The sequence below is a fragment of the Phycodurus eques genome, chromosome 14 (assembly GCF_024500275.1).
Source record: "Phycodurus eques isolate BA_2022a chromosome 14, UOR_Pequ_1.1, whole genome shotgun sequence".
NCBI lineage: Eukaryota > Metazoa > Chordata > Actinopteri > Syngnathiformes > Syngnathidae > Phycodurus > Phycodurus eques.
The window spans coordinates 19,425,474-19,452,840 of record NC_084538.1 but is presented as its reverse complement, the minus strand read 5'-3'; the positions used below and the strand labels follow the sequence as shown (position 1 = coordinate 19,452,840).

At 39.8% G+C, this 27,367-nt stretch overlaps 2 protein-coding genes across 9 annotated transcripts in view; both read left to right on the top strand.

Annotated features, from left to right (window-relative positions):
* sobpa (sine oculis binding protein homolog (Drosophila) a) overlaps nucleotides 1-10,188 on the top strand; it is a 44,248-nt gene extending 34,060 nt beyond the window's left edge. For all 4 annotated transcript variants that reach the window (XM_061696281.1, XM_061696279.1, XM_061696278.1 and 1 more), the window contains 2 exons: nucleotides 3,347-5,333; nucleotides 8,655-10,188. In XM_061696281.1, coding sequence (XP_061552265.1) covers nucleotides 3,347-5,332 — 1,986 coding nt within the window. In that variant the 3' untranslated portion in view covers nucleotide 5,333; nucleotides 8,655-10,188. The remainder of the gene's footprint in view (nucleotides 1-3,346; nucleotides 5,334-8,654) is intronic.
* Nucleotides 10,189-14,967: 4,779 nt separating this feature from the next.
* The window catches only part of rock2a (rho-associated, coiled-coil containing protein kinase 2a), a 50,314-nt gene continuing 37,914 nt past the window's right edge, over nucleotides 14,968-27,367 (top strand). For 3 of the 5 annotated variants that reach the window (XM_061695895.1, XM_061695899.1, XM_061695898.1), the window contains exon 1: nucleotides 14,968-15,870. In XM_061695895.1, the coding sequence (XP_061551879.1) occupies nucleotides 15,772-15,870 (99 nt within the window). In that variant the 5' untranslated portion in view covers nucleotides 14,968-15,771. The remainder of the gene's footprint in view (nucleotides 15,871-27,367) is intronic. The other 2 variants (XM_061695896.1, XM_061695897.1) reach the window with 2 other exon arrangements.

The following is a 27,367-nucleotide window of genomic DNA, read 5'->3' as shown; positions in this document are numbered from 1 at the left end:
CTTTGTTTGTTTCCGAAAAGGTGCATAACAGCGATGACACTGAGCAACAGGTTGTTCAAGGGTTAGGAACAAGGATAATTACTTGTAACTTAGGCACATCTAATCAACTCCAGCCTAGTGTCAGTGAAGCATTTAGAACTTTCTGAAATTGAAAATCAACTTTCGTCATAAAAAATGTTATGAGAAACAATTGCTCTGATAACTATGGTAATAGTTTATACAAAGGGAAAGTACTATTGTGACTGAACAATTGCCTATGGATGGGGTCCATTAGTAGGCTGATGGCTCACGTTACATTCAACTGTTGGGATCCATTCTGTCCCATTCATGATCACTCTGCGATTGACTGGTAATAGGTCCAGTCATTCCCTGCTGTGACCCTGAGCAGGATGAATGGATGATAAACACACACTTTTTATTCATACAGTACATTTATTCATTCATTAATTTTCCGTACCGCTTATCCTCACTAGGGTCGCGGGCATGCATTCAGGCGAGACGCGGGGTACACCCTAAACTGGTCGCCAGCCAATCGCAGGCCGCATAGAAACAAACAACCATTCACACTCACATTCACGCTTACGGGCAATTTAGAGTCCTCAAATAACCTAGCACGCATGTTTTTGGGATGTGGGAGGACACCGGCGTACCCAGGAAAACCCACGCAGGCACGGGGAGAACATGCAAACTCCACAGAGGGAAGGCTGGGTTTGAACCCAGGTCCTCAGAACTGTGAGGCAGATGTGCTAACCAGTCGTTCTCCGTGCCGCCTCGTGCAGTACAATTAAGAAAAAACAGTTGTATGTATTTTACTTGCATATTTGTTTCTCTTAACACAATCAACAAAGTCAACACATACAGTGTAACTATTAACAAAGGAGTTGAAGGGAAGCTACAGTGGATATAAAAAATCAACACACCCTTGTTCAAATGACTGGTTTTTGGAAATACAATGAGAGGGGCTGGGGGCAAGGCGGGAGCACATGTAGAATTCTACCAAGGACTCAAATAAATCCCCATCAGATTTCAAAACACTTTGGGGAAAATTTATGACAGGGAGGGTATTTTTTTATTTATTTTATTAATATTGATGAATGAAGAAAAACAGGGGCTTCAGCAAAAAGGGAACATTTTTCATTCAGGGCAAAAAGGCCAGGTGCTTGAGCACCACCTAAAGGCTATGTGTGGACATGCCTGCTCATTAGGGTTGCAGGTGACCAGGAACCTATCTCAGATTACTTTGGGCGCGAGGCTGGGTACATCCTGGACTAGTTGCCAGCCAATCGCATGCACATATAGACACAACCATTCACATTCACATTAATGCCTAAGGACAATTTAGTGTCTTCAATAAACGTAAGAACAGAGGTGGGTAGAAATGTGCTATATTTACTTCAAGGAGGTATGGGTCTTGATGGGCCATATTTTACTAAGAAGTTGTTTTTATGTATTTTTGGCTCAAGAAAATGAAACTGGCAGTCATTTCCAGTAATGTCAATCCATTTTGGAGCAATTGGTAAATAACTGCGTTTGGAGTGGGGTGCGATGTCGGAGGCAGGAGTGGAGCCCAAATTCATTGCATAGCCGGTGTGGACAAAGGAAAGTGCTATACTTTAAAGTGGCCATACGAACTAATGTTTTATATAAAGTAGCTGTCGGGTTCAGTAAAGAATATAACATGGCAGCTTGCTTGAGTTTCTACACACCGCTTTATTCAAGTTTGCCGTCATATATCATTGTACTCTTATGTGAACAACAGCTATCTCACATGACCAACAGCTCGCACCCCAAAATTATTTTCAATCACGAATTTAATGTGCTGAAAAATTTCTCATTTATTACAGCATGTTATGAATAAAATGGTACAAACACAACAGCGAGTGACGCACGTCCTTGCAAGCCTCATGAACCCAAGCAATCACATACCGTTGCTTTGCACTCAGATATGAAAACAACAATCGATAAAATAAGATGTTGCAAAATCACTGCTCTATTAGGGTGTCAATGATTAAATGTCAGAAAATAAATAATGTCCCAAAACTATCATCAGTCCGCACCAAAAAAGTATGTGGACATCTGTATTTATGAATTTTCCTTAATTATTTTATATAGATTGAATTCATAATTGTTTCAGTAAAAGTAATATCGTTGGGCAATATCTGAATTTGCAGATTCCTATTTCATATTTCTGTCTATTTGGCATACATGCTCTGATTTAAAAATTAGAATAAAGCAGAAGTTACTTAGTAGCTACTTCAGTCGTCTTTTCACTGAATACTTATTTGGAGGACCATACTTTTACTTGAGTCATATTTGTCAAAATTAACAATATGGCATGGCGAGAACATGCAAACGCCACAGTGGAAGACCATATTCAAACCCCCAACCTAGATTTTTACATTTGGACTATTATTCATATAAACAGGCATATACAGAGGAATATGAAATGTTGTCAATGTATAGTTAATTAGAAATTCATTCATTCATTCAATTCAATGATTAGAAAATCATTATGTTAGAAATTACCAGAATGGTGCCGCCTTTACTCAAGATTGAGATCATGGATGTGAATAAAAATCTATCCATTCTATTTCTTATCCTGTTTACTGGATGGAATCCTATCCCCGCTGACTTTGGGTAAAAGGCAGACCTCACCTTGGACTGGTCGCCAGTCAATCACAAGACAAATATCGAGACAGACAAATGTTCACATTCACACCATCACCGAAAGGAAATTGAACCCATACGACTGAGCAGAAGATAGGTGAATTATTCACTAGAGTTTCTAAAAATGAAAAATCATATTTCACTTTGCAGAATTCACTTTAACTCATAATTTGGCCAGGGTATAAAGAGTTTTGAGCTTAACTGTTGATGGTAAGCTTCTGCTAACATGTCCCCTATGGTAATCATGGTATATTGTTATCTTGGTTGTGGACATTTTAATCGAGGGTGATCTGTGCTTACTGGTGAGTGTGCTGTATTGGCCACAAACAGTGTAGTAGAAATTGTAGCGATGTTTAATGTCATATTGATATACAGTAGGCACGCACACACACACATACAGACACTCACACTGGATATACAGTATGTACACAAACAAGGACACAAATCCGTGGCAGCACTCCTGTACAAAAGCATGAACATTATGCAGTCAAAGTAAAGTGTTTTCTGTGAAAATAATGCATAATTTTCCTTTATTTTATGTGTATCACCAGATGGTTTAGATGCTGTCTTTGCTTAACAGGGTACTTCAAAAGAGAATGTGACCTAATTCAAATCAAGAAAGTCTTTTTAAAGCAGGGTGACTGATACAGTACGTGTAATATGTGTGTTTTTGTCATAGGTATGTGACTGGTGCAAGCATATCCGCCACACTAAGGAGTATCTCGACTTTGGGGCTGGTGAACGACGGCTGCAATTTTGCAGTGCCAAATGCCTGAACCAATATAAGATGGACATTTTTTATAAGGAGACCCAAGCAGCACTGCCTGGAGCTCTCTGTAACCCAGGACATGGGGTTGGCGGTGAGGGTAAGGCAGAGTGCAGTGGTGTACAACTGCTCACCCCTGAATCCTGGGGAACATCTTTATCAGACATTCGCCGTAAAGCTCCCTCACCTGGAGGGGTTCCCAACTCTTCAGTTCCCTGCACTTCATCTGCCACCTCGTCCTCAGATGCTCTTTGCTCTCCATCCTCCTCTTCCTCCTGTGCCAAGATCCCCACACCTCGAGCCCATGAAAACTCTACACTCCAACCCCCTCCCATCCCTACTTTGCACCCAGCTGTTGGGGTCCCTCCAGGGAGTCCTCCAATGGTGATGACTCCCCGGGGGCCAATGCCTTTGCCTCTATTTATGGAGCATCAGATGATGCAGCCGATCCGGCCGCCATTTCTTCGTCCATCTGTCCATCCAGGTGGACCCAACAGTCCCCTGTCAAACCCCATCATCCCTGGTATAGGTCCCCCACCTCCTCCTAGGGCTCTCGGTCCTGCTTCTAGCACCATGCACAGACCCATGATGTCCCATCATGTCCATCCCTCATCCAATCCCAATCCTGGTATGATCCCTCCTCACCCTGGTGTCCACATACCAGGATTTCCCCCTTTCCCCCCAGTCAACATGATGCCCAATGGACCCATCCCTTTGCCACCAATGATGAATTATGGCATGCCATCCTTAGCCCCTTTAGTACCGCCACCAACCCTTTTGGTACCTTATCCTGTCATCGTACCCCTTCCAGTCCCAGTTCCCATTCCAATTCCAATACCTTTCAACTCCAAATCTTCCAGTTACCAGCCAGAAAACAGTGACCCTCTCTCCAGCGCACCTTTATCTTCACATGTTCCAGCATCTGGGCTATCTCAGTCTCCAGGACCTTCTGGAGGAGAGAGACCCAAACAAAGACATACTGATGGTGTACAGTGTCTCTCTCCTGGATGCCCAGATAGAAACAGGTCGGCAGTGATGAACATGACTGTGAAGATAGAGAATAATATGAGAAACATATGCCCAACTGGTGACATTGAACAGCTGGAAGGAGTTATTGATCTAACTGTAAGCCAGAAACCATGCCAACAGCACGTCATTCAGAGGATTCTGCCTAAGATTCATGTCAAAGTAGAGGCAGAGGTTGAGTCAAGATCTTCACCAGTTGTTAGGCTCGAAAGGGAAGTCAATGGCTGTCATGATCTAAGTGAAGGGGCTGCATTACAGCAACCCCTCACTAATACTGAGATGTTGGTTGCCACCATCATAGAAACACTGGAAACATCTAATCCATCTTCCAATAAAAAAAGCTCTTCTTTCAACACTAATATTGAAACCAACATTACCCTACCACCTGCTCTCAGCACACCAAGGACCCTACCACAACCTCTTCCACATGTCATTGTCAATGGCACAGGGTGGCATTCATGTCATAGTCCTACTTTAAACTCGGACAAAACAGGAGATGAGATCATATCCGAGGGAAATGCAGGGGACCACCTAGCAAATGGTGAGTTGGAACGAGAAGCCCTAAAAGAGAATAACTGTTCCTTGAGAGATTGTGAATCTGTGAAGCGTGGATCGACGCAAGACCAGCTGGTAGAGGCTACGGAGGGTAAGCCAGACCCTGACTCCAACTTGGAGGAGGGTGAACATGCTTACAACCTGCCACTGTTATCTACCGATGGTTGTGTGGTTATCCAGCCTGTGCCAAAGCCAGGAGCTGAAAAGACAGCCATCCTGTCCTGTTCCATCAGTGCACCATTAGCAGCTGCTGGAAGCCCTGAGCTGGAGCCCCCAATGAAGAGGAGGTGTTTGCGAATCCGCAATCAAAACAAATGAGGTTGGTTCACCATCGTGTCCTCACGCAAAATGTTTATACAGCTGTTTGTGTGTGGATTTATACAGATTTTCAGGGATCTCGTTTGATGTGTGCCCAGCATCTGAGACGCACAAAAATTAGCAGGGACGCAAAAAGTATCATCAATCTGCTTTCAAGGAAGAAAAGCATGGCTTAAGACCCGCCATACGCATGCGTGTGTGTTGCTGAAGTTCTTCCACACACAGCGAATCAAAGTAGTCCACCAAAAGTATGAATCCAACCAACAGGTGCTAGCCAATGAAAGGCAGAGTAGGGTGGTTTAATATAAAATGGACAGGAGAGTTTTTTCCGGACTCGATAAATTTTCATTGTTGTGGTAACACCCAGCGCGCAGCTCACAACGCATTGAGCCGCAGGCGGAACTGCGTTGGCTCCGCAGATGCACACAACAGGGACACTTAAGGGAAAGTTAACTGTTTATTACGTTCACTAGCCCGCGAGCTAGTGAGCTAAGGAGCTAAACATCCCACTCGACCACGGCGACATCGTTTTAAATGTCAGCGCCACACACGTCGCGGAAATGTGATCTGTTTATTAACCATAACCACAGCAGCACATGTTAACATTATTCAGCCAGTAGTTGACTACGGTGACTGTATTTGATTGACAGGCGAAGGTGTCACAGTCCTGCAGCTTTAGGGTGGGCCTTGTTTCACATACATGGTGATGTATTATTTTTTTTTAGTCACTCAAATTTGGCCAGCTTTTTAAAAGCACTTCTGTGTGGTGCGTCAAATTTACAAGACATTTTTGGACCTCTTTAGTGGGTTAATGACTCTATACGTCTGTGCCAAATGTTTAATATTTAAGTGCAAATTCTGTGAACAGAGCCTGAGTCTGTTTTATTTATATTTTTTGTTGATATAAGATATTTTATTTATTGTTGTACATTACAATACCAAGGTTCAACATTCTTTACAATTAAAAGCTAATTGTTCTTGAAAATGATGGACTTGAGTTATTATACTCGTATGTCATTATATCAGTGGCCTAAAAAAAAACATCAACGATGCTATCGTTTATTGTGATAGTTTTTCAAAGCAAACCAAAGCAAATTTATTTATATAGCAAATTTCATACTGTACACAAGGTAACTCAATGTGGTTTACATTATTAAAAGCCTTTAAAAACAAAGGAAAAAAAACAGCTTATAAACATTTAAAACAAAGAAAACAAATTAAAGTACAATTAAAACAGCATACAGTGCAAGAAATATCATTTAAAAGTGGAAATGCTCCAAAAAGCATGAGAAAAAAGAAGAGTTTTTAACCTGGACTTAAAAACATTCACACTTGGGGCTGACATCACTTCTGTTGGCAACTTATTCCATTTTTTATGGTATTTGGTAATTCCCAGTTGGGAATCAAATAATCAGTTGGTTTTCTCTCCAGTATCGCTATGATATATTCCTACCATTTGTTATAAACTATCCAAAATAATCATTTTTTCCATTATGTAATTATGGGTTGCTCACAATTGAAATATGTTTTAGTTTTTTCACATATGGCAAATTTGCATTAAGGTTCAAGTTTCTCATTACTGTACATCCATCGAAAGGCAATTTCAAAATGTGGTGCTTGATTGAAAACCTACCAATGTATGGAAGATGCCACGAAGTTATATAAGAATACATGCCAAATCATACCTGGAATACTGATTGGATTCTATTCAGGTATGCATGCGTGCGTGTGTTGCCCTGTCTCCATGGAGTTGGGAAAATAATTGTTAACACGAGACTACACTCACCAATATTTAGAATTTTTGTGGTTAGAATTGGCTGTGGTCTGTACTGCAGTACTTTCAACTTTGTTACCGGTATTTCAATTGGCCTGGCCTTAATCACTCCAAAATCCAACCACCATAATTAGCCTATTGTTGAAATTATACCTCTCTCATGTCAATCAAAACTGAGCATTTTTGTCTCTGTAAAGGCAGAATTTTTGATCCATTCAATTGTGCTGTTGTACAGTGCTCAGTAACATGGGTATACTTAACCAGCACATTCATTTACCAAATTACTGTACTGTAGTATTTCCACATACGCTGACAATAGTACCCTGAGGAGTAGATGGCACTGTGGTTCCTATCATAGAGGCGATGTCAAAGGATTTACTCAAGTACTCAAATACCCATGGTAGAGTCCGTATAAAAAGACTCTGTCTGACATGAAATCAGATGAAAGTTTTCCTATTTAGGTCCATAAGGATGAGCAAAATTATTTATATTTGCGAAATGCCAGAATAGTGACTAGGACTTTTTTTTTTTAAAGACAACTACAGTATATATAAAAGGTAACACAGTAATCCATCCATCCATTCATTTTCTGAGCCGCTTCTCCTCACGAGGGTCGCGGGCGTGCTGGAGCCTATCCCAGCTGTCATCGGGCAGGAGGCGGGGTACACCCTGAACTGGTTGCCAGCCAATCGCAGGGCACATAGAAACAAACAACCTTTCGCACTCACAGTCATGCCTACGGGCAATTTAGTGTCTCCAATTAATGCATGTTTTCGGGATGTGGGAGGAAACCGGAGTGCCCGGAGAAAACCCACGCAGGCACGGGGAGAACATGCAAACTCCACACAGTCGGGGCCGGGGATTGAACCCAGGTCCTCAGAACTGTGAGGCTGACGCTCTAACCAGTCGGCCACCGTGCCGCCTAATGCAGTCATAAAATAAAATACAAATATTGGCATGCCAGGGGTGCCAATATTTTTTAACACAGCAGTATGTAATTTCACACCTTATTAAAAGTCCATCCATTTTCAACACCGCTTATCCTGGTTAGGGTCGCAGGGCGCTGGAGCCTATCCCAGGTGACGACACCCTGAACTGGTCGCCAGTCAGTCGCAGGGCACATACAGACACGGACAACCATTCGCACTCACATTCACACCGTTACTGAGTGGGAACTGAACCCACGCTGCCTGCACCAAAGTCAGGCGAGTGTACCACTAGACCATCAGTGACTCCTTATTAAATGTATTAAATTATATTTGAATTCGAGTAATTAATAATGGCAAAAGATAGAAATGTAGTCCCAGGTGGATTTTTTATAAAACCTTACTAATTATGACTATGGAATGAAATACATACAAATACATACAAATTTGATGTTTAAAATAATACAATGCCAACACAAATACATGTTTGTTTACTCATCTAAACAATTAAAATCTTAAACAGGGCTTCACTTGAATGTATTCACTGACATAACTTTTACGAATGGAGGAGGGCTTCTTTTATTTGCTCACTGACTGGTTTTCCTCCTATTGTGTTTCACAGATGGATACTCCAAGGACCGCTGTGCCATCCACACCACAACCCACACTGCATACACACAAATGCACGTGCACTTGTGCTCATCCAATCTACCAGCATCACAACTCGCCTTTGACTTCTTCAAGTCAATGAAACATGCGTATCATAGAAAAGATGACAGCACCATGTAACTGATGCTATCATGGAAAGTCTTGAGGAATCTGTCAGTGGGACCAACTGACAGCAAATCTCACTGCACGGTCCCATGTACAGTAACTTCACCAATGGTCCCTGTTGATTCAGGTGTTCTCCCCATGTTCTATTATCTATCGAGTCCACCATGGTGTGCAAGGCTGTTTGTTAGGAGTTATTATTTTTATCCAACTGCACTGTGGTTCAGTGAAGTCACACAACACATAGAAATGATTGCTGCAGTGTGTTACTGTAGCTTCACTCAGTTCTAAAAACAGAATTGTTGCTCTCTTTTTTTTTAGGCCTTATTATGACAACCAGAAAAGTGCACTTGGCAACCCAACACTGTTTTCTGATTTTGATGGGGTAGCTGCAAATATCAACAGTACAGTGAATGCACGCTGACAAATGAGTCTATGAATAATCATACACGAATATTAACACAGCAAAGACGACATCAAGGTATTGTGCGTCCTCTGTTTTTATCTGTGGCTTTCATTTGTTTTGTCACTGCATTTAGCGAATGAATACAGACCCCTGCTGTTTGAGAGCTGTGAAGGCATGGCAGCCTGTAAAGGGGAGACTCCACTGCGGGCTAGTACTTTTCTATAATACATTAGCAGTGCTGTTACTGTCACAGGGCCCTTTGAGAGTGATGCTCTGAATTGCGACAGGGCTGAGAGAAGCCAGCTTTTATAAATAATTCTCTTGGCACCTGCTGAGCAACAGAAATATTATTAAGAAGAATAACATTTCATCTCATCTTTTATTTATTGCCAATTTGTTTATTTGTTAAATGCATGTTTTATATCGCGGCACGGGGGCCGACTAGTTAGAGCGTCAGCCTCACAGTTCTGAGGACCCGGGTTCAATCCCCGGCCCTGCCTGTGTGGAGTTTGCTTGTTCTCCCCGTGCCTGCGTGGGTTTTCTCCGGGCACTCCGGTTTTCTCCCACATCCCAAAAACATGCATTAATTGGAGACTCTAAATTGCCCGTAGGTGTGACTGTGAGTGCGAATGGTTGTCTGTTTGTATGTGCCCTGCGATTGGCTGGCAACCAGTTCAGGGTGTACCCCGCCTCCTGCCCGATGACAGCTGGGATAGGCTCCAGCACGCCCGCGACCCTAGTGAGGAGAAGCGGCTCAGAAAATGGATGGATGGGCTTTGTGCCTGTGGCAGGAAATAATATTTTATCATATGCCATTGGCTTGTGGTGTGTTAAAAGAAACAAAACACCTTGCTAAATTGAAAAACAGACAGATGAATCTGTGTTGCCAAAATATCAAGTACTTACTATAAAATTAGATGCCCGCTGCATGTGACATGACTAAAGAGCTTACATTTTCTTATTTATCATTTTTCTTTTTTCTGCCTTTCTTTCTTGTTTTTTTTTTTTTTCTGTTTGCGTTTTAACTGCCATAGTGAGGCTTTTATATGTTCAATTGAGCCCAGCATTTCTGGATTTGACGTATTCCTGGAATAGCACATCAGTAGTATGCATCCTCAACCAGTAAATGCCGTAAGTTTAATTTTGTGAGTGGGATGTGCATGGGAGTTAGGTGCAAGCAGAAGTTGAGATTGCAAAGTGCAATCATCTGCTGCCTGTTAGTCATGCATTTAGCTTCACATATCTGCTTGCCAAGGCCTTGTTTTGATGTCACTTGAAGCATTTTCTTTCACTTCTCTCCAATCAATGTCAATGCCAGTGGAAAAGATCCTTCTGAAGCTGCCCTCTTCTGCTTGTTTCTGCAGTGTGCTTTTCCTGTATTCTATTAAATACCACCGTGTTCATAATAATGTATACGTTATCAGAAGGGAGCTTAAACACATGTTATTTGAGCCATGTTAATAAAACTGGCTCGGAAATGCTTTTTTCTTAACTTTTAATCATACTGTCCATCATGATTTTGTTTCACATCAAACTTATTTGTCCATAGTTGGTTAATTAAATGGTTTTGAGGGTCACCTACAGTAAAGAACTCCAAGTTTGAAACCATTTGTGTATACTTGGTTTTTGAAGCATACATTCTGTGTATACAGTACCGCATAAGCTAAGCATGAAAGGCCGTGCGACATTCCAAGAGCAAAGAGTAAAGGTGTTCTTACATGGCATTGTAGATTGATCCATGTTAGTCCTGCCAGTATCAGGGTAGAATGATGAATGACAGTTTTTACTTTAATCACAGAATGGACCTTTCCAATAAAGACACCCTAGGGGCAATATCACCTCTACACATGACATACACAAAAGATAATGTAAAAAAAACAAAAAAAAAACAGCCTTATGTGGTCTGGGATAATATAGTGAAACCTCCAAGGTTGACACACGGTCTTTTCGAGAAGGCTAGTTGACCTCTGATTTGTTGGTACAGTATTCAGACTTTCAAAATTATTCCCAGGCTCCAACTGTTGCTGCCATAACACTTTTGTTAACTGTTCAGGCACTGTTTAAAGAAACATTTTACATAAAGTGCATTTCACTTTTTTTACATTCTTAACTGCCACATATTAAGGTAAAAAAAAAAATAATTTCAACCACAGCTAAATGAAATGCAAAAACAATACAATTTGAAACAATACAATTTAATGGCACGTGATGTATTGACTAACAAACTAAACAGCTATTAAAAAAAGACCAAAGGCATCTAAGTTTTCCTGAGTGCATTCTGTTTCTCTGCATTCATTATAATTGTCCACTTACGTTGCCATATTGTGCTGTGCAGTCAGGACATAGCTATGTGTATACTGCTTTGTGTGCCACGCGAGAACTACTTTAAAATAAGTTTATTATTTCTTTCCGGTTTTACGGTCATCAACACATTTTTCTCTTTGCTTTTTACCCTTCTGTGATGGCATGTATAAAAGCCAAAGAAAAGGCAAAAACCACGTCAAATTTCTGCTCACTCGACTGAAGTCCCACAAGGTTGGTTGAGGTTATGTATGAGTGCATGATGACAGTTTGACCTATTTGGATTTTTGTACTACTTTAGAGAGGCATTTCCCTCAATATTTAAGTTAAGTTGAGAATTATATGACTTCAGGGGCATTCAACTTTGGAGGTTGGACTGTATTACAGCGGAGCTGAGCATACAATTTAAAAACTGGAACTAATGACTGTCCAAATTGTGAAAAATCTGTGTACTCCAAAGTCTAATTAAGTCTAAATTTTTAATCTTTGTGCCAAACTAAGATAAGGAGCTGCAGCTCCATTTATTTTCAACAGGAAATTAAGAGAGGTGAAATTTTGAAATGTTTACTTAAACATTCAAAATTTCAATTCCTAAAAACAAAAGGCTTGTTGACATTTTCTTTCCAGATCATCTTTGTCATCATCACGTGTCATATAATTTTACATTCTTGGAGCTGCAATCACTAATTGTAGTCATATATCTTCTATTTCTCCTCTTTAAACACACAAGCACACACACACACACACATGCGCACACCGTCTATTTCTCTCTCTCTCACAAACAAGAACACAAATAGTCTGTTGTTAATTTGCATAATATTTTGGTTCTATAGTAAAAAGTGTTGCTGAAGATATCCATGTACTATTACATGACAATGCTGCTTCACTGAATCATTGTTATGGTAAACAAGCAAATCTTATCAATCTGTTTAGATGATAGACTGCAGGCCGGGTACATCACCATGAATTATGCAACGACAACCAACCCTAAAAGAGACAAGAAATCAAAAACTTAAACTGGTTTTCAGAAAAAAAAAAAAAGAAAAAAAAAAAAAAGAAGAGAAGTTGCCTTATCTCTTGCTTGTATAATCTCTACAGTTAAGACAATGATGTTCACACTTTGAAGAGGACTCTCCTTTCTTTGTACTAAATGAAATTGACCAGAAACAGTTTTGTTCTTTTGTGTCAATGTATAGATAATCATCTTTTTTCCTGTAACTTGTATGTCTCGTCACACTTTTGCTCTCAACCCAATCGTCCTTGTGACCAATCATCCAAATTACCTTGTGGTGAACTGTCAATCTTTTTGTGTACATTTTAGATTATTATTTATTGTTGACATGTTTTGCATTTGCAAATAACGAAAAGCTGACAAAGGTTTGAGCGGAACCTTCTAGTTCAATGTAAATGCCTGGCGAAGAGTGAAATTCTTTTGTAATTATTAAAATGGAGGAAACAACAGTATGAGAAGCTCTTTTTATTATGTGGCCAAAGTTGCTTTGGAGAACAACTTTTTTTGTGTTGTAACAGTATTTGTTAGTGAATTGCTTATGAAGAAAAATAAATAATAGGCGCACACGTCTGTTTCAAATTGGTCATGTCTATCTATACCAGGGGTGTCAAACTCATTTTTGTCTCATGCCGCATTGTAGTTATGATTTCCCTCAGAGGGCCGTTAGAACAGCGAAATGTTTAATCACCAAATCATATTATTACCATTAGACAACAAATTGAGGGATAGCTACTTTTGAAATCAGAAGTTCGAGTATTGTTTAAGTTACTGTAGAAGAAGGGTTTGGTAACAGAAAAATGCAATATCTCAACATTATTGTTTATTATTATGACAATTTGGAATTTGGGTAGCAAAAATCACGGAAGTTGACGAGCATGATTTGCTTTCGCGGGCCACATAAAACGATGTGGCGGGCCGCATCTGGCCCTCGGGCCTTGAGTTTGAAACTTATGATCTATACAAATGCACAATTTACCTGTACAATGAAGGGCATTAGTACACCAGTTAGTTACAATTTCCAAAACATTGCAAGATAGAATAGAATAGCATATAATACCAGAACTGAATATAACTTCAGGACATTTTAAATACTTACTGTATCTTTGGAACCAGAAACTGAAGATGCAATCAGAAATATAAACAAAATCAAAATATAAAACCTCAGACATAAACCTCACAAAAAACATTTGTAGCCACAATAAGATTTAGTAATATTGTGTGGATAAAGTAACATTTCAAAAGCAGAAGAAATCTATTCTATATTATACTTTATCCTTATATTTTATCACATTTTTAGGGACTTTTTTCTTTTCTTAATTAATGCAATTTTAACATTTAGAGTAGTGGAGTAGAGTAAGCTGTGTGCGTGTGTGTGTGTGTGTGTGTGTGTGTCTGTGTGTGTGTGTGTCTGTGTGTGTGTGTGTGTGGGGGGGGGGGGGGTTCCTTGATTCAAGGTCATGGTGCTGCAAAAAAAACAAAACAAAAAGAAAAAAACGGTTTAGCTGTATTGCAGCGCCATCGTGTGGCTTCTCTCAGTGCTGAGCTGATGCTCAATGCTTTACCTTTACCTAAATTCTGTCATAGGAGAAACTAATGAATGTCTCTTGGTGACCCAACACTTCCTTCATTAGAGGGAATGATTAGATGATGATGAGAGGGAATCAAATGAAGTAGCTCAGCTAAATATTTGAAAAAGGGAACCAAAAACATGCTGAGGTTGCAGTGCTCATCAGTACAAGCATTGATACACTGACTTCATCAATATGAAACTGCAAATGATACAAGCTACGGTGGTAACAAAAACAAACAAACAAATTAAATGTGACATTATGCATTAAGTGCATCAACAAGAGGTATGATACCGCTCACAAAAACGGCTCCAGCTGTTCAATGTTTCCGTACTTTTTGCACAACTTTCTGTTTTCCAACAAAGAGATGAATGGCAAAACTTACAATGTGTTTGATTCATGAGTGTCCCTATACATTTCCTGGTTCTATTTAGAATTGATATTTAAACAGTCCACTTCAGCAGCAGGTCGCAACAGAGGTCAGGGAGACTCCTGTTACAGAAAGGCCGAAAAGCTGACGTCCTTGGAAAAACAAACAAACAAACAAACAAATATCTGTTTTGAATTTTGTCACCTAAAATCATTGATATTGTGCAGGGATGGACGTCATGAGTTGTATGTGGTAGGAAATGTACTGTATGTATTGTACATGTTTTGATGATAACTTAGAGTATGAATAATAACGTTACCTCTTAAATATATTTTTACGATTCTCTTATTTAAAAAAAATAAAATAAATAAAAGAAAAAGTGGGGGGAAAACGCGAGCTTTCTCAAATCAGTCAGTCAGGAGATGGGCGAGCGGATTGGTGAATCATGGGAAATGCAGTTCTCTCCGTGAATGGGAGGAGGCAGATTCTAGACTGCGTCCAGTGTTTGCAATGCATGCGTGTTGGTGTGTGGAGGTAAGTGAACCGTGAGGATTGAGTGAGTGCTGGACTTTTCTCTTCCGAGCGAACGAGGACTTTTTTTTTTTTTTTTTTTTTTTTTTCCTTCCCACCATCAAAGTCTAAAGTCCGGACGAGACGACGGTTGGAACACATTCGAAAATGCGAGGGGGAATCCAGGAAGAGAGCCCGTTGCCGTTAAAAATTGAGAGCGGGAGAGCAGCCGCTATTGTCCGTGTGCCTTCATAACACTTGTGGCATCGCCGAGGAGAGACTTTGACACCGACTGGCTGCTAAGCTTTCCTGAATGGGGTGAATTGAAGCGACATTTGTTTTTATTTATGATTATTTGTTTTTGTGATAAGCTAGTCCGAGGCATTTGCAGACGTTCAAAAAAAAAAAAAGGGGAAGGGGAGGCGAGGAGGGGCAAAGAAAACGCCCTGCTGCCACAGCCTGTTACCGTTATCTCAAAATTCAAACTTTATCGTCGACTTCAAAATGCGAGATGGAATGTGGGACGTTATGTCATTTTTTTTTTTTTTTTTTTTTTTTTTAACGTCTCGTGCTTTGTTTAAGGGCCGCACTCTTGGCAAGTTTTTGGAAGTCTCGTTGCTGTAGGAATATTTTCCCCTCTTCGTCGTTGCACACTATCCCCGTTGGAGACGATCTGGGTGGGCTGGGAGCCCCAAGGGTGCCCCGCTAGGCCCGAACAACGAATTTTCACATGTAAACCCAAGTACTTTGGGGCGAAAACAAGGCTTTCTTTCTCATTATTTGCCGAGCGACGCCGCAGATATGGCTCAGGGCGCCGAGAGGAGGATGGAAAGCCGGCTGAAGAAGTTGGAGGACATGATGAGAAACCCCAGGTCTGCGTTAAACCTGGAAAGTTTGCTGGTAAGTCAAGTGGAATACATCTCCTGCATTATTCAAGAAGGTCTCGGTGGCTGCTCCCTGAAACGCGAGACACGAACTCAGCACCGTGAAAGTAACGTTTGCTGTTGCCATGTGGTATGGCTTTTCCATATATTCGATACACGTACTGTTTTATTGGGCCACCTTAACCTGTTTGAACAGTTCGCTTTGTCGTTTCTTATTAGGGAGACTGCTGCAAGGGTTCTTCCTCGTTTCACTTCAAACTACTTTGTCCAGTCTGTCCTGTAATTAGATTCTGTATCTTGCCATTATCGTGTGTTAAATGGAATTCGCCATGTACTGGTTTACAGTAGGGTAGGCTAGAGTAATACTAAAGACTGACCACAGACGGTGGGGGTCTGTAGTGTCTACAGATTAGGATTAATTTGTGGAGAATTTTCCACTTAGTGTTTTTATGGAGACTAATGTGTAACAGTTGGTGGTCCTCATGCTCGAGGAGATGAAAGGAACAAGGTGTCCATCAAGCAGGTAAACTGTGTTTGGACATTTCTGGACGGAATTTTTGGGTCATAATTTAATGAAATGAATGAAACCAAATTCCTTGTAAAACCTAACATTCGCTATTGTAGATGTAGATATCACAATGTATTTAACACCAGGCATCCTTGAGTGACTTCCACTGAGCAGGACTGGCTCAGTCGTTTTCAATACAGTATTGTGAGAAACTGTCATTACCAAGCCACATTGAAGGTATGAGTTCTAAAGAGACACACTTGGAGGAGATTGAGGATTTCCTGTATTAGGGACTCAAAAAGAGATTGGATGGAGTAAGAAAGTGGAGACGGGGTGATATAGTCGAGGAACAACCGGGTAAACTAATGACCATGTTTGTTTATATTTGTCATTTCTTGGCATATACAGTATTGTCAAATGTCACATTGACTGATCTGCTTCATGAATGGGCGACGAGCAGTAGTTTCCACCACCCGTAGGGTTTTCGCTCACCACGTTTGGTCAGGTATTGGACATAGTACCTCGTAGTACCTGCTTTTTCCAGTGAAATTGTATTGACAGGAAGTAGTGCCGTGATGATCCATAGTACCTCGTAGTACCTGCTTTTTCCAGTGAAATTGTATTGACAGGAAGTAGTGCCGTGATGATCCCCAGTTGGTTGGACAATTGTCTTTCACACAGTAAAGGGAAAGGCACCATAAAAGTTGTTAAACAGAACAAGGCAAGTTCGAATAATAAGGTAAGCAAAGTTTTTTTTAATTTTTCATTTGAACGTTTGAGTGACACAGTTGCGACAAGCGAGTGCTGTTTTTGACCTATGTTGAACAAAAAATAGGATCGTAATCATAATAAAGCTGTGACCTGTGTTTTGTGCACAAAAATCAGCAGTAGTGACTGACGTGGTGGAGGATTCTATGGAATCAGATTTGTGCCAAAAAGATTCACACACGTTTTAAATCGCAAACACAATGACGACTTTTGCGTTTCAGTTTTTTTGCTGACATTCTTGTTTTTTCGCTTACGTTTCAGTTTTTTTTGGTTCACAGTTTCAGTTTTTCGTTTGTTTTTTTGCGCTGACCTCTGGCACAAACCTCTGTGTTGGGTGGACTTTATGAGGCATGCGTCCAATTTGTGCGTCCCTTTTATGCTAATTCTGTCTTTTAGCCGTACTGATTGTAAGTGTTGAATTTTATTTAGTAATGTAATCATAAGATGATAAAGAAATGTGGCCAGTGGCAGTATAGCAAACAGTGTGGAGGAGTAAGTATTGTAGCTAACGTTAACAATGTAGCCAACTGTATTTAGCTGCTAAAATATTAATAAACTGTGGCTGTAAACTTCTGACATGTTACTAGTATAATGTTACGTCACTTCTTCCTAGTACAGCATTGACAACATACGATAGATACTTACACTTCCTTAAGGTGATCAAAAATTGAATCTTGCATTCTTAACGTTGGCTCTGCTCAGTGTGACGCAAAAAAAAAAAAAAAAAACTCATCCGGGGGCATTAGCTGTCACTCAAAACAAATTAACCAGTGAGGACACATTACTCATAAAGCCCACCAATCCGAGAAGTTTGTGCCAAAAGTCAGCGAAAAAAACAAATGTAAAATTGAAACTGTAAACGAAAAAAGTGAAATATAAGCCAAAAAAAACAAAATGTAAGTGAAAAAAAATGTGGGAAAAAAAAAACCTGAAACGGACGCGTAAAAACAAACGCAAACGCAAAAGTCGTCATCGCGGTTGCAATTTAAAAAGTTTTGTGTGAATCTTTTTGCCACAAATCTGATTCCATACGATTCCTAATTGAACAAGCACTTTGTGAAGTGACACCAGTTTGACCTGTAAATGTTGCCTGAAAGTCTTGGCAGGCTTTAATCTTTTGTCCTCATAAAGGTTATACTGAGTTGCTTTCCGCTCATAAATAAGTGAGGATTGTAATACCCTTTTATGAGTAGTCGTACAGTTCAATCTCCATGCTTTAGTGATTTATTTTCTCTCTCTCCAGGTTTTACAGTTTCTCAAGCATTTACAATTCTCAAATGTTAACATATTTGCAGTTACTATCTAACGAGTACGTCTTATAATTCAGTATATGCTGAGAACATGAGGCCATTGAAAGTCAACCTTATTTGGATTTGAAATTCCTTCACAGTGAAACCTCAGAGGCTGAACACTGTCCATTGTAGGATATACCATACAATATGTTCTTCTTTTTGCTTGAAATATTTTTTTTTGCATTGAATTAATGGAAATTTAAATATTTAGTTCCAGGGTGAAACTGTTGCCATCAAACAGTTATTAACATATAGGCAACGTTTTAAGTAATGTTCTTAGTTGTTTTAGGTAAGTCAAATTAATAAGCTAAAACATACATAAAAAATGAGTTGGTAATTACCATTGCTGTTAATTTCTGTCAATTCACTAACATAGTTGAGACATAAACCTTAAATTGGGTGGTGGTCTAATATATTTGTTAAGCACTGTACATACTGGAAGTGGAACGAGGAATGATTAATGAAGGTGACTTCATGCTTTGCACTTTTAGCATTCTTACCTGACATACAGTAGGCGTAAAAGCAAAAATGTTAAGTTTACCACTGGACATTAATATTGAAAACCAACACGATGCGCTGTCCCTGTCGTTATCATCCTCCTTTTCGCCATCCTTGTAACTTTCAGCCACTCTATGCATAAACCTCTCGAGGTATGCTTGAGGGGGTCTCCCTTGACCACATGCATGGCGGTGGTTTGGCTACAAAAATGTTGTTCAACTTTTGAGCCATATTACCCCCTGATATTTCCTTGATATTTTGGTGAATGTGTGACTTCAGACATTTAGTTAATGTAACCTAATCCAAAGCATACTAGCCGTTGTAATCAAAGTTGCATTTGTTCTGGAGCTCTGATTTGAATTGCTGGGCCGGTTCCCTTAACTGGATCAGAAACAGGACAAACACAATGTAATTTCTATCTTAAAAAGCACAACCTCACCCTTTTAAAAATGGGCCTCATCTAGGTCGGGGGCCCTTGTGCTGTCTATCCCTGTGCACACCCCCTACTCGCACGCACACACACAACTTGAGGCACCCCTGCTCAATTCCCTTTCCTTTACAACATTAAACAGAATAGTTGCTTGCGCGCCGGTGGTCTTTACCTCCTGCATGTTAGATGGGGTGATGGAGGTGCTGAGTGTTGGAGACAAAAGTTGAGCAGGAAGCATGTTTTGGGAGAATAGGCTGCAGTTTTCCATTTTTTACAAGGCACACTGCTGTCACTAGGCTGGAAGTTTTGTGGCCAAGGGAAAGATTGTAACACATGCACGTACGCACACATACCATAAGGCCCTTCATTTTGAAGGTAAACAAAAATGTCTATTCATTCCAGCACTACATGATGATGTTAATGTTATTAGTACAGGTAGTTATTATTATGTTTTTTTTTTACATTCTTTTTTTATTCATGTATAAGTGTACTATAGTTATCTCAATAAAATCAGAAAATTGCAGTGTAAACAACACCTTGCTGAAATAGAAAGTTAGTTCCCAAAAGTCACTGCTGATGTATTGTGACCCATTTTGTATGGAGATCTATTGAGGAGATATCTGCAGTGCCTCCCGGATAGCTCCAGCTCCTCCATAACCACAAATGGGTAGAGATGTACTCAAAATAGAATACTTACTGACCTATTAAGGTCTTTTACAGCTCTATATTTGAATGTGAACAAACTACAGTGCATCATCATCGGTCAATTTGGAAAAGCCTGCTTTAGCCAGTGAAATTAAGGCTCGACTGACACTGTAGGTGTTAATGTTAGATTTTACACCGATCGGTTTGATTGGTATCGGCCGATAATTAGCATTTTATGCTGATCGGCTTTAATGTCAATTCGCCGATCCGATCAATGATGTCATTGATCGGCTCCGCAAAAGACATTTACTCGTGTACGGTATATTTTAATCCAAAAGCTACTTTATTTTTAGCCTTGTCGTGTGTCTTTTGAAGTAGTACTGTAAATATCTGACTACCAATAAAGTTATTTAAAAAAAAAACATGTTGGCGGTGTGGACCAGACAACACATCTGACACAGACAACACGTAATGCGTGGATCAGACTACAAGACACATTTAGTCTTTCACGATAGCACGATGTCGACTGCAATAAAATCTTTGTATTCCGATACCACCGCATCCCATTTTTTAATAATCACTGGGCTTCATCTTGTCAACTCAAATGCGACTGGATACACTCGTGACCATGGCGATGACAACAATAATGGAAGGAAGGAACCAGAACTCACACAGAAAATGGTCCAGCCAAGTTGGCAAAATGCAGAAAATTATCCAGCCGGGGATTTTTTTTTTCTTTTAGGTTTTTAATTTAATATAATTTATTTCAGTGTTTTTGTTTTCTGCCTTGGTTTCCTCATTTTCAGTGTCGGGCCAAGAATTTACATTTTGGTGCATCACTATTTTTTAATTTTCAAGTAATTTTTTTTGTTTTGGAATTGGGAGCAAAAAGTATCAACTTCTCTGTGGAAAGTTCAGACCCTGGAGGCTGCTGTCGGGATTTAAAACAAATACTCAAATCTATTAGCAGCTGTTTCAAATATCTCCCTCATTACTGCCTGATTAACCCATACCATCTTCTTTGGGGAATATTTTTCATTAATAGCTGCATATACAATATATTTTGCACACAAGTGACAACTTTTTATAATTAAACTACAATTCTATTTAAAGTGTGTATCTTTGTATATCAGCGCGGATCTGTTTTTTGTTTTTTTTTAAATCAGTGACATTTTAACAAATGCTAACTTGTGTAAAGTCACAAAAGAAATTTGGGGGTATTGGACTTATGTGGCTGCTTGAAATAAAACGAGTCCTTGTTCTTGCCAAGTGATAGAAAATATTTTAGATGTTTAAAAAAAGTACAGTCCATCGATCATTGTCAGTCCTGGAATGCACATGTCATGGAAACAATCAGTCCAGTCCTGGAACAATTATTTTTTGCACTGGTCTTTTGCGCGTTGAGGTTCTGCGGGTCGTGGCTCTGGTTTGAGGTGTGCTGCGGGTCGTGGCTCTGGTTTTGGTCCCAGCTGAACTACGAAGCACACGTAACATCGGCGACGAGAGTTGATCCGCTAGTACATTTTGTATTAATTAAGAAACGCGCCTACAATTATCTAAATAGTTTACGGATGTTAATGTTAAATGTATTAAGCGACGGAGCGATGTTAGGGATTATGTCACAACACAGAATAAACTAACTTCAAATTCAGAAATGGTCAATAAAAACAGAAAAATGAACTGTACTTCATATTTTCCTGGAGGATGCATTTGGGATTAGCCTTTGAAGTTGGTAATAGCGATTTTTTTTGGTAATAGCAATTCTTAAAGAGTGCTTAAAGAGGGGGATGCTATTCATGTGGCACAGTTTGAAGCCGGGATCAGGTGCAGGTGGAGATGGGCCTGGCTCAAGTTGGAGGCCAAAACAAAAAAGCAAAGAAATGAAATGTAATTTTAATCTTACATTTGTACATCAACATGTACTTGGGCAGTGTAAATAAGTTTTTCTACGTGAAGATTTTTTTATTTATTTAATTTTTTAAATATATTTTTAACATTTTTTGCCTTATTGTACTCTTCAGAGCCTTCCAGATTGCTTAATAATATGCTCAAATCTAAAAATATATCCCCCCCAGACCTCCCCTACAATGTTGTTTAATTTTTTTGTCACCTTTTTCATGCCTTTGGTGTTTGCATGTCAGTTTAAAGGACATCGCCACAATCGAGTGAGCTGTTTAGCTCCTGAGTACACTAGCTAGTTAGCTCGCGGGCTAGCGAACATAATAAATAGTTAACTTTCCCTAAAGTGTCCCGGTTGTTTGCAATGTTCATTGTATTTAAGGAACGATTACCTGCCCTAATCTTCTTCTGATTGGCTAGTACCAAGACAGGACTCTTAGTTTTGGTGGATAATCATTCGCTGAAGCACTTCAGCAACACACACACACAGACACACAAGGCTAAAATAGTTTTTTGTCTTCGAGGAGCAGTTTTGCTAATCATTTCTTCATTTGAAGAGCAACTTTCTAATTTTTAGGAGCCATTTTTTATAGCTTAATCGCACAGGGGCCTGAAACAAAGATTTTATGAATGAATACAAATATGACAATATAATGGGGGCGTTTAATGTATTTTATATTCAGCTCATGAATTTTTTAGTACTCGAGTATCCTACTGAAAATTCTATCGATTATTTGGATGAACAATATTTTTGCTTGGTTAAAGAACAAATTTTAATACAAAAGTGAAAATAAGACCTTTCACTTAATAATGTACGACCAATTTGTTTCCTTTTTTATATAATCAACAGTTTTTATTTCTTGAATTCACAGTGTGTAAAAGAGAAGGCAATTTTTATCCAGCCTTTGTGCATCGTCACTGAAGCATCTCTCATTTTGTCACATATTAATACATTGGGTTCATGGCTGGGCATTTATGAGCTGCTGACTAGGAATACGACAAATAGGAAGTGTTGGAATAATGTCATTAAGTCTTGGAAGTGACTAAACTAAAATAAAGAAACCTCGAGAGAAAAATATTTCCTTCATCTCACTTCACCAAAACCCTCCTCTATTTGGGTACATTATGATCCATAATAATAATAATCCATTTTACCCTCTCTGGCCACATTTGCCACATTTTTCACTTACTTGACTCAAGAGTTTTGCCACTTACAGATCATCAGATTGGTGGCTATATATCACACAGTGACTACACTGAGCAAAAAGGACACTGTATGTACTGTTATGGTTGCGTTATACTGTCCTTGTCACTGTAAAAAAAATTTTAACATAACGAGCCACACATTCAATGGTACTCAGAATTAAAAGAGGCACTCCACAGCCCGCAGGGCTAATGTTACGTTAGCAAAGTAGACTAATGTTGAGCTCACTAATTTGCGCTATGTTAACTTGACCTGTCTGTCGGGTGCTGTGACCCGGCATCATACTTGGCAGAGGGAAAGGTCCGTATTACAACAAACAGGTGCTCGTCTTGCATTTCACTATGAAATGCTACCACACTTTTGCATTTGTCTTTTTTTTCCTCTCTCTCCTCAATTCAGCGTCACAATTTGCATACATTGTGCTCCCCTTCCTCAACTGAATAGCTTCACTTCTGCGTCCACGCATCGGTGTCACATGCGCCCCAGGCTGCTCTGTCTTCGCGACCGCCTTTGCGGTATAACTGATTTGCAGTTTTGCGTTTCAATGTTTTTTTTTTTTGATGTGCAAAATGCGACGAGAGAGCGCAGAATTGGAGCCTTGCAGACATACTGTACGTAGGTAAACAATGTTGTGCGTTTCACCATGCTTTATGCGTCCCCGATTTATTTTTTTTGCATCTCAGACGCGGGACGCACATCCAACGAGATCCCCGCAGTCGATTACAAGTCACATAGACTGCCTTTCTACCGTCCTGAAAGAAATGACCTCATTGGGTAAATAGTTGGCAACTACTGTAAATACAGGGCTCAAAGTCCCCACAAAGGACTGCACTTTCTGTTTTTCATTTTGAACTTTATCTCTTATTCTCTGTCTCTCTCTTTGTAGCCTGTTCCTACTTTCAGGCATGTTATACAAGCCTCAAGTACTTGAACACGTTCACTGCAATTGACGGCTTTAGATGTCAAATATCCATGTTAACTGGGAAGGCTGGCAGTGAATGAGTTAACAGAGTCATCAGGCTCAGGCTCAAGACTTGAGTCAACTGCAACTTAAGTGCGAGATACCTAATACTTGGATTAGAAATTATAGATACTTTCTCTTGGAACAGTTTTTAGACATTTTATTCACGATCAGTCTGTGAAATGAAGTTCTAATGTGTCATAGTCATAAAAGCAACATCATGCATTTGACTATCATTCATTGTTTATTCTACTCTTTTCCTGTCTCTAATAACCCTTGCTATTTACATGCTCCATTCCACTCTTTCCTTCTCCCTATTTTGGCTACACTAATTTTAATGTCTTCTTCTATTTCATCATTTCCTGTTCCCTTTTTTTCCCCTGACTTATGTGGCCCTTTAAATGTTCCATATCAATTCATTTGAATTTGTGAATCCTCGAAGAAGTGTGGATAGTCTCACCTCAACCTGATACTAAAACCAGAGCGTCCGCTCTGTCTCTGGACTGTAGTTGACTTGTTCTTAAACGAGCAACAACGGTACCGGTATCAGTGTGCTAGCTGGGAAGAAACACTGCCTTATAAGGCAGTCGGGATGGTGGCCCAGGTCAATTTTTTTCCCCCCTTTTTGCAAAACAAACCAGTCTCTCTACTCAGCACCTCCTCTGGGGAGATTGCTGGTTCTCTTTGTGGCATTTTTTTGGTTTGTTGCTCCACTTCAGTGAAGAAGACCCTGTGTCTGTCAAATGTCCAAGTCCTTAATGGCTTGAAAATGTCACACTCCACCTCAGTCATGTAACTTGCATGCCTTGGACACAACTGCAAATTTTGAGCTGGGTTTTCCATTTCCCTTAGAGCCACTGACCACTGAGGGGGACAAACAAAGGTACCGCATTGTTGTGATTTCCAAACTTTGCAGCACAGCTACCAATGTTGTGTATATTTACTAGGAACAGGCATCATAATTGATTAGTCAATTAATTGATCATCAAGAGTTCTGTGTATTCTGTGGAATATATTGTTGATTCATTGTGTCTTGACAAGCGATGGGAATTGATAAGATTTTTCAGATTCCGATTCCATGTTCGTTACTGCTTAACGATTCGATTCTTTGAATCTCTTCGATTCTCAAAATTGTATTGTGGTGGGAGAAGAAAAATGTCCGTGGACTTTATATAGAATAATAATAATAATTTAATTAATAAAATGTAATTTTAAAAAATGCCGGCTATATTCAAGCTTCTCACAATCATAAAAACAGTCGTTTTTCTTAAAAAATAATGTGCCACAGCGCGGGTTGTGTATGCAAGTTCCTGAGTTGTAAAAACACCCTGAACGTACCTGGTTATCTTTCAAAGGAGAGTGTGTCATATGTTCTGGTGCCCTCCCTGAGTGTACTTCAAGCTGTTTGACACCCCAGTTGGTGTTTACTGTAAAACTAAACGCACAACAAAAATAATTACACACATTGTATATTTAAATACAAGACACACATCGTTTTAAAGCTCGCCAGCTGAATGGTAGTATTCAATCAAAAACTACATTGATAGGGTAGCTAAAATTAGCATTAGATCACAGGAGGGACTGACCCTCAAATAACGAATATTCACACACAAACGCCGTAGTAACACACACAGACAGGTAATATCACAATGCTCTCAGGCATATAGTCTTCTTAATCTGTGATCGAGTTATTAAAGTTCTAATGTGACTTTTTTCGACTTTTTTTTATTTTTATTTTTTTATTCATTTTATTTTTTTTAGCTTAAAGTAAACGTGTAGCTCCATGCATGCATCGTACCACACTGCCCCTAAGAGGCCAAGGCAAACTTCAGTTTGCAGTTTCTGGCAGGGCGGATTTTAGCGAAACATCGAGAAAATGTGCATACGCTGTTTTGCAGAATGCATTGCTATTGTTAAAATTACTGTATCACCTTTTGACTGCGGTGAAATAAATATTTTTATGTCTTATTTTGTACAGTCGGGATTTAATAGTCAGAGTGGAGTCCTTTTTGGAATCCTGAACTTTGGAACCGTTTCTCACTGATTCTCGGTTTTCGATTCCCATCCCTAGTCTTGACGTAGTTGAAGGTAAACTAGAGTACACTTTTCGACTGCAACCAATAGAGGCGCCATTTGCTAGTGACCAAGTTTGTGAAACAATGGGACCTCAATAGGAGGTTATGCTCTAAAAATGCAAACGTTTGTTACAGCAACTCTTACAGGCAGAATTATTCTGCATTTAAAATTTATATTAAAGGGCTATATAAAAAATATTGTAAATCTCTATTTTAAATTTTAGATCTAATTAGGCAGAGATCTCAAATGTAACGGAAGGTCCCTATTTTGTGCCAAAAATCACTGAATCCTGACTTGTTACGGCCGTAACACCGATTGTTCCGGATATTGGGCTAAAACAAATCCAATGTCTGACATTACCGGCCAGTACAGCACAGTGTCCGGTGATGAAAATTGCATAAATTAATTCAATTAAATAAACACTATATTGTTTAAAAAATGAGAGAGGGGGGAAAAAAAGCTGCATAAAATATGATCCGTGGCCACAGACATACAGCATTGCTTACCTACGTACTGTATGTGTGTGTGTTGCTCAAGTGCTTCAGTGAATCATTATCCACTAAAAGTAAGAGTCCTGTCATGGTGCTAGCTAGTAGCCAATCAGAGGTAGAGTAGGGCGGGCTATTGTTCCATAAATACAACGGAGACTCTTTTCGGACTCAATAAATTGTCATTGTGGTGGTAACACCTGGCGCGGCGCTCACGACGCAGCGAGCCACTGGCTGAAGGGCTTTGGGACATTTTAGGAAAAGTTAACTATTTATTACGTTCACTAGCCCTAGCTAGCTAGCAAGCTAAGGAACTAAGTAGCTCACTCTGGCTCGCTTGATCATGGCAGCATCATTTAAAACAAAGGTCACTAATTGGCGGACCACGGTCCGCGTCTGGACCCAGAAACAGTCCAATATGGACCCACACCATAGCCATAAAGAAAGGTTAGGATTTAAGACATACGTGGTGCTTCTATTTTAAGTGGCGCAACAGTTGACATGTTAAACGGTAGTGACGCACCGTATTGACCAATCACATGCGAGTTCAGCCACCCCCTTCAGGCAATCAAATCAGCAACTCAAGCGGTAATCACTGATTGCGCACAGCCCAGTAAGAGATGAGGAGAAACATAGCAGGGGAGAGAGAAAGAGACTCAGCGTGGAAGTTGAGTCAAAAAACTTTGTGGAAAAGTATGGCACTGGCCAAGATGCAAACTCTTATATTTAGGCGTGAATCCTGAT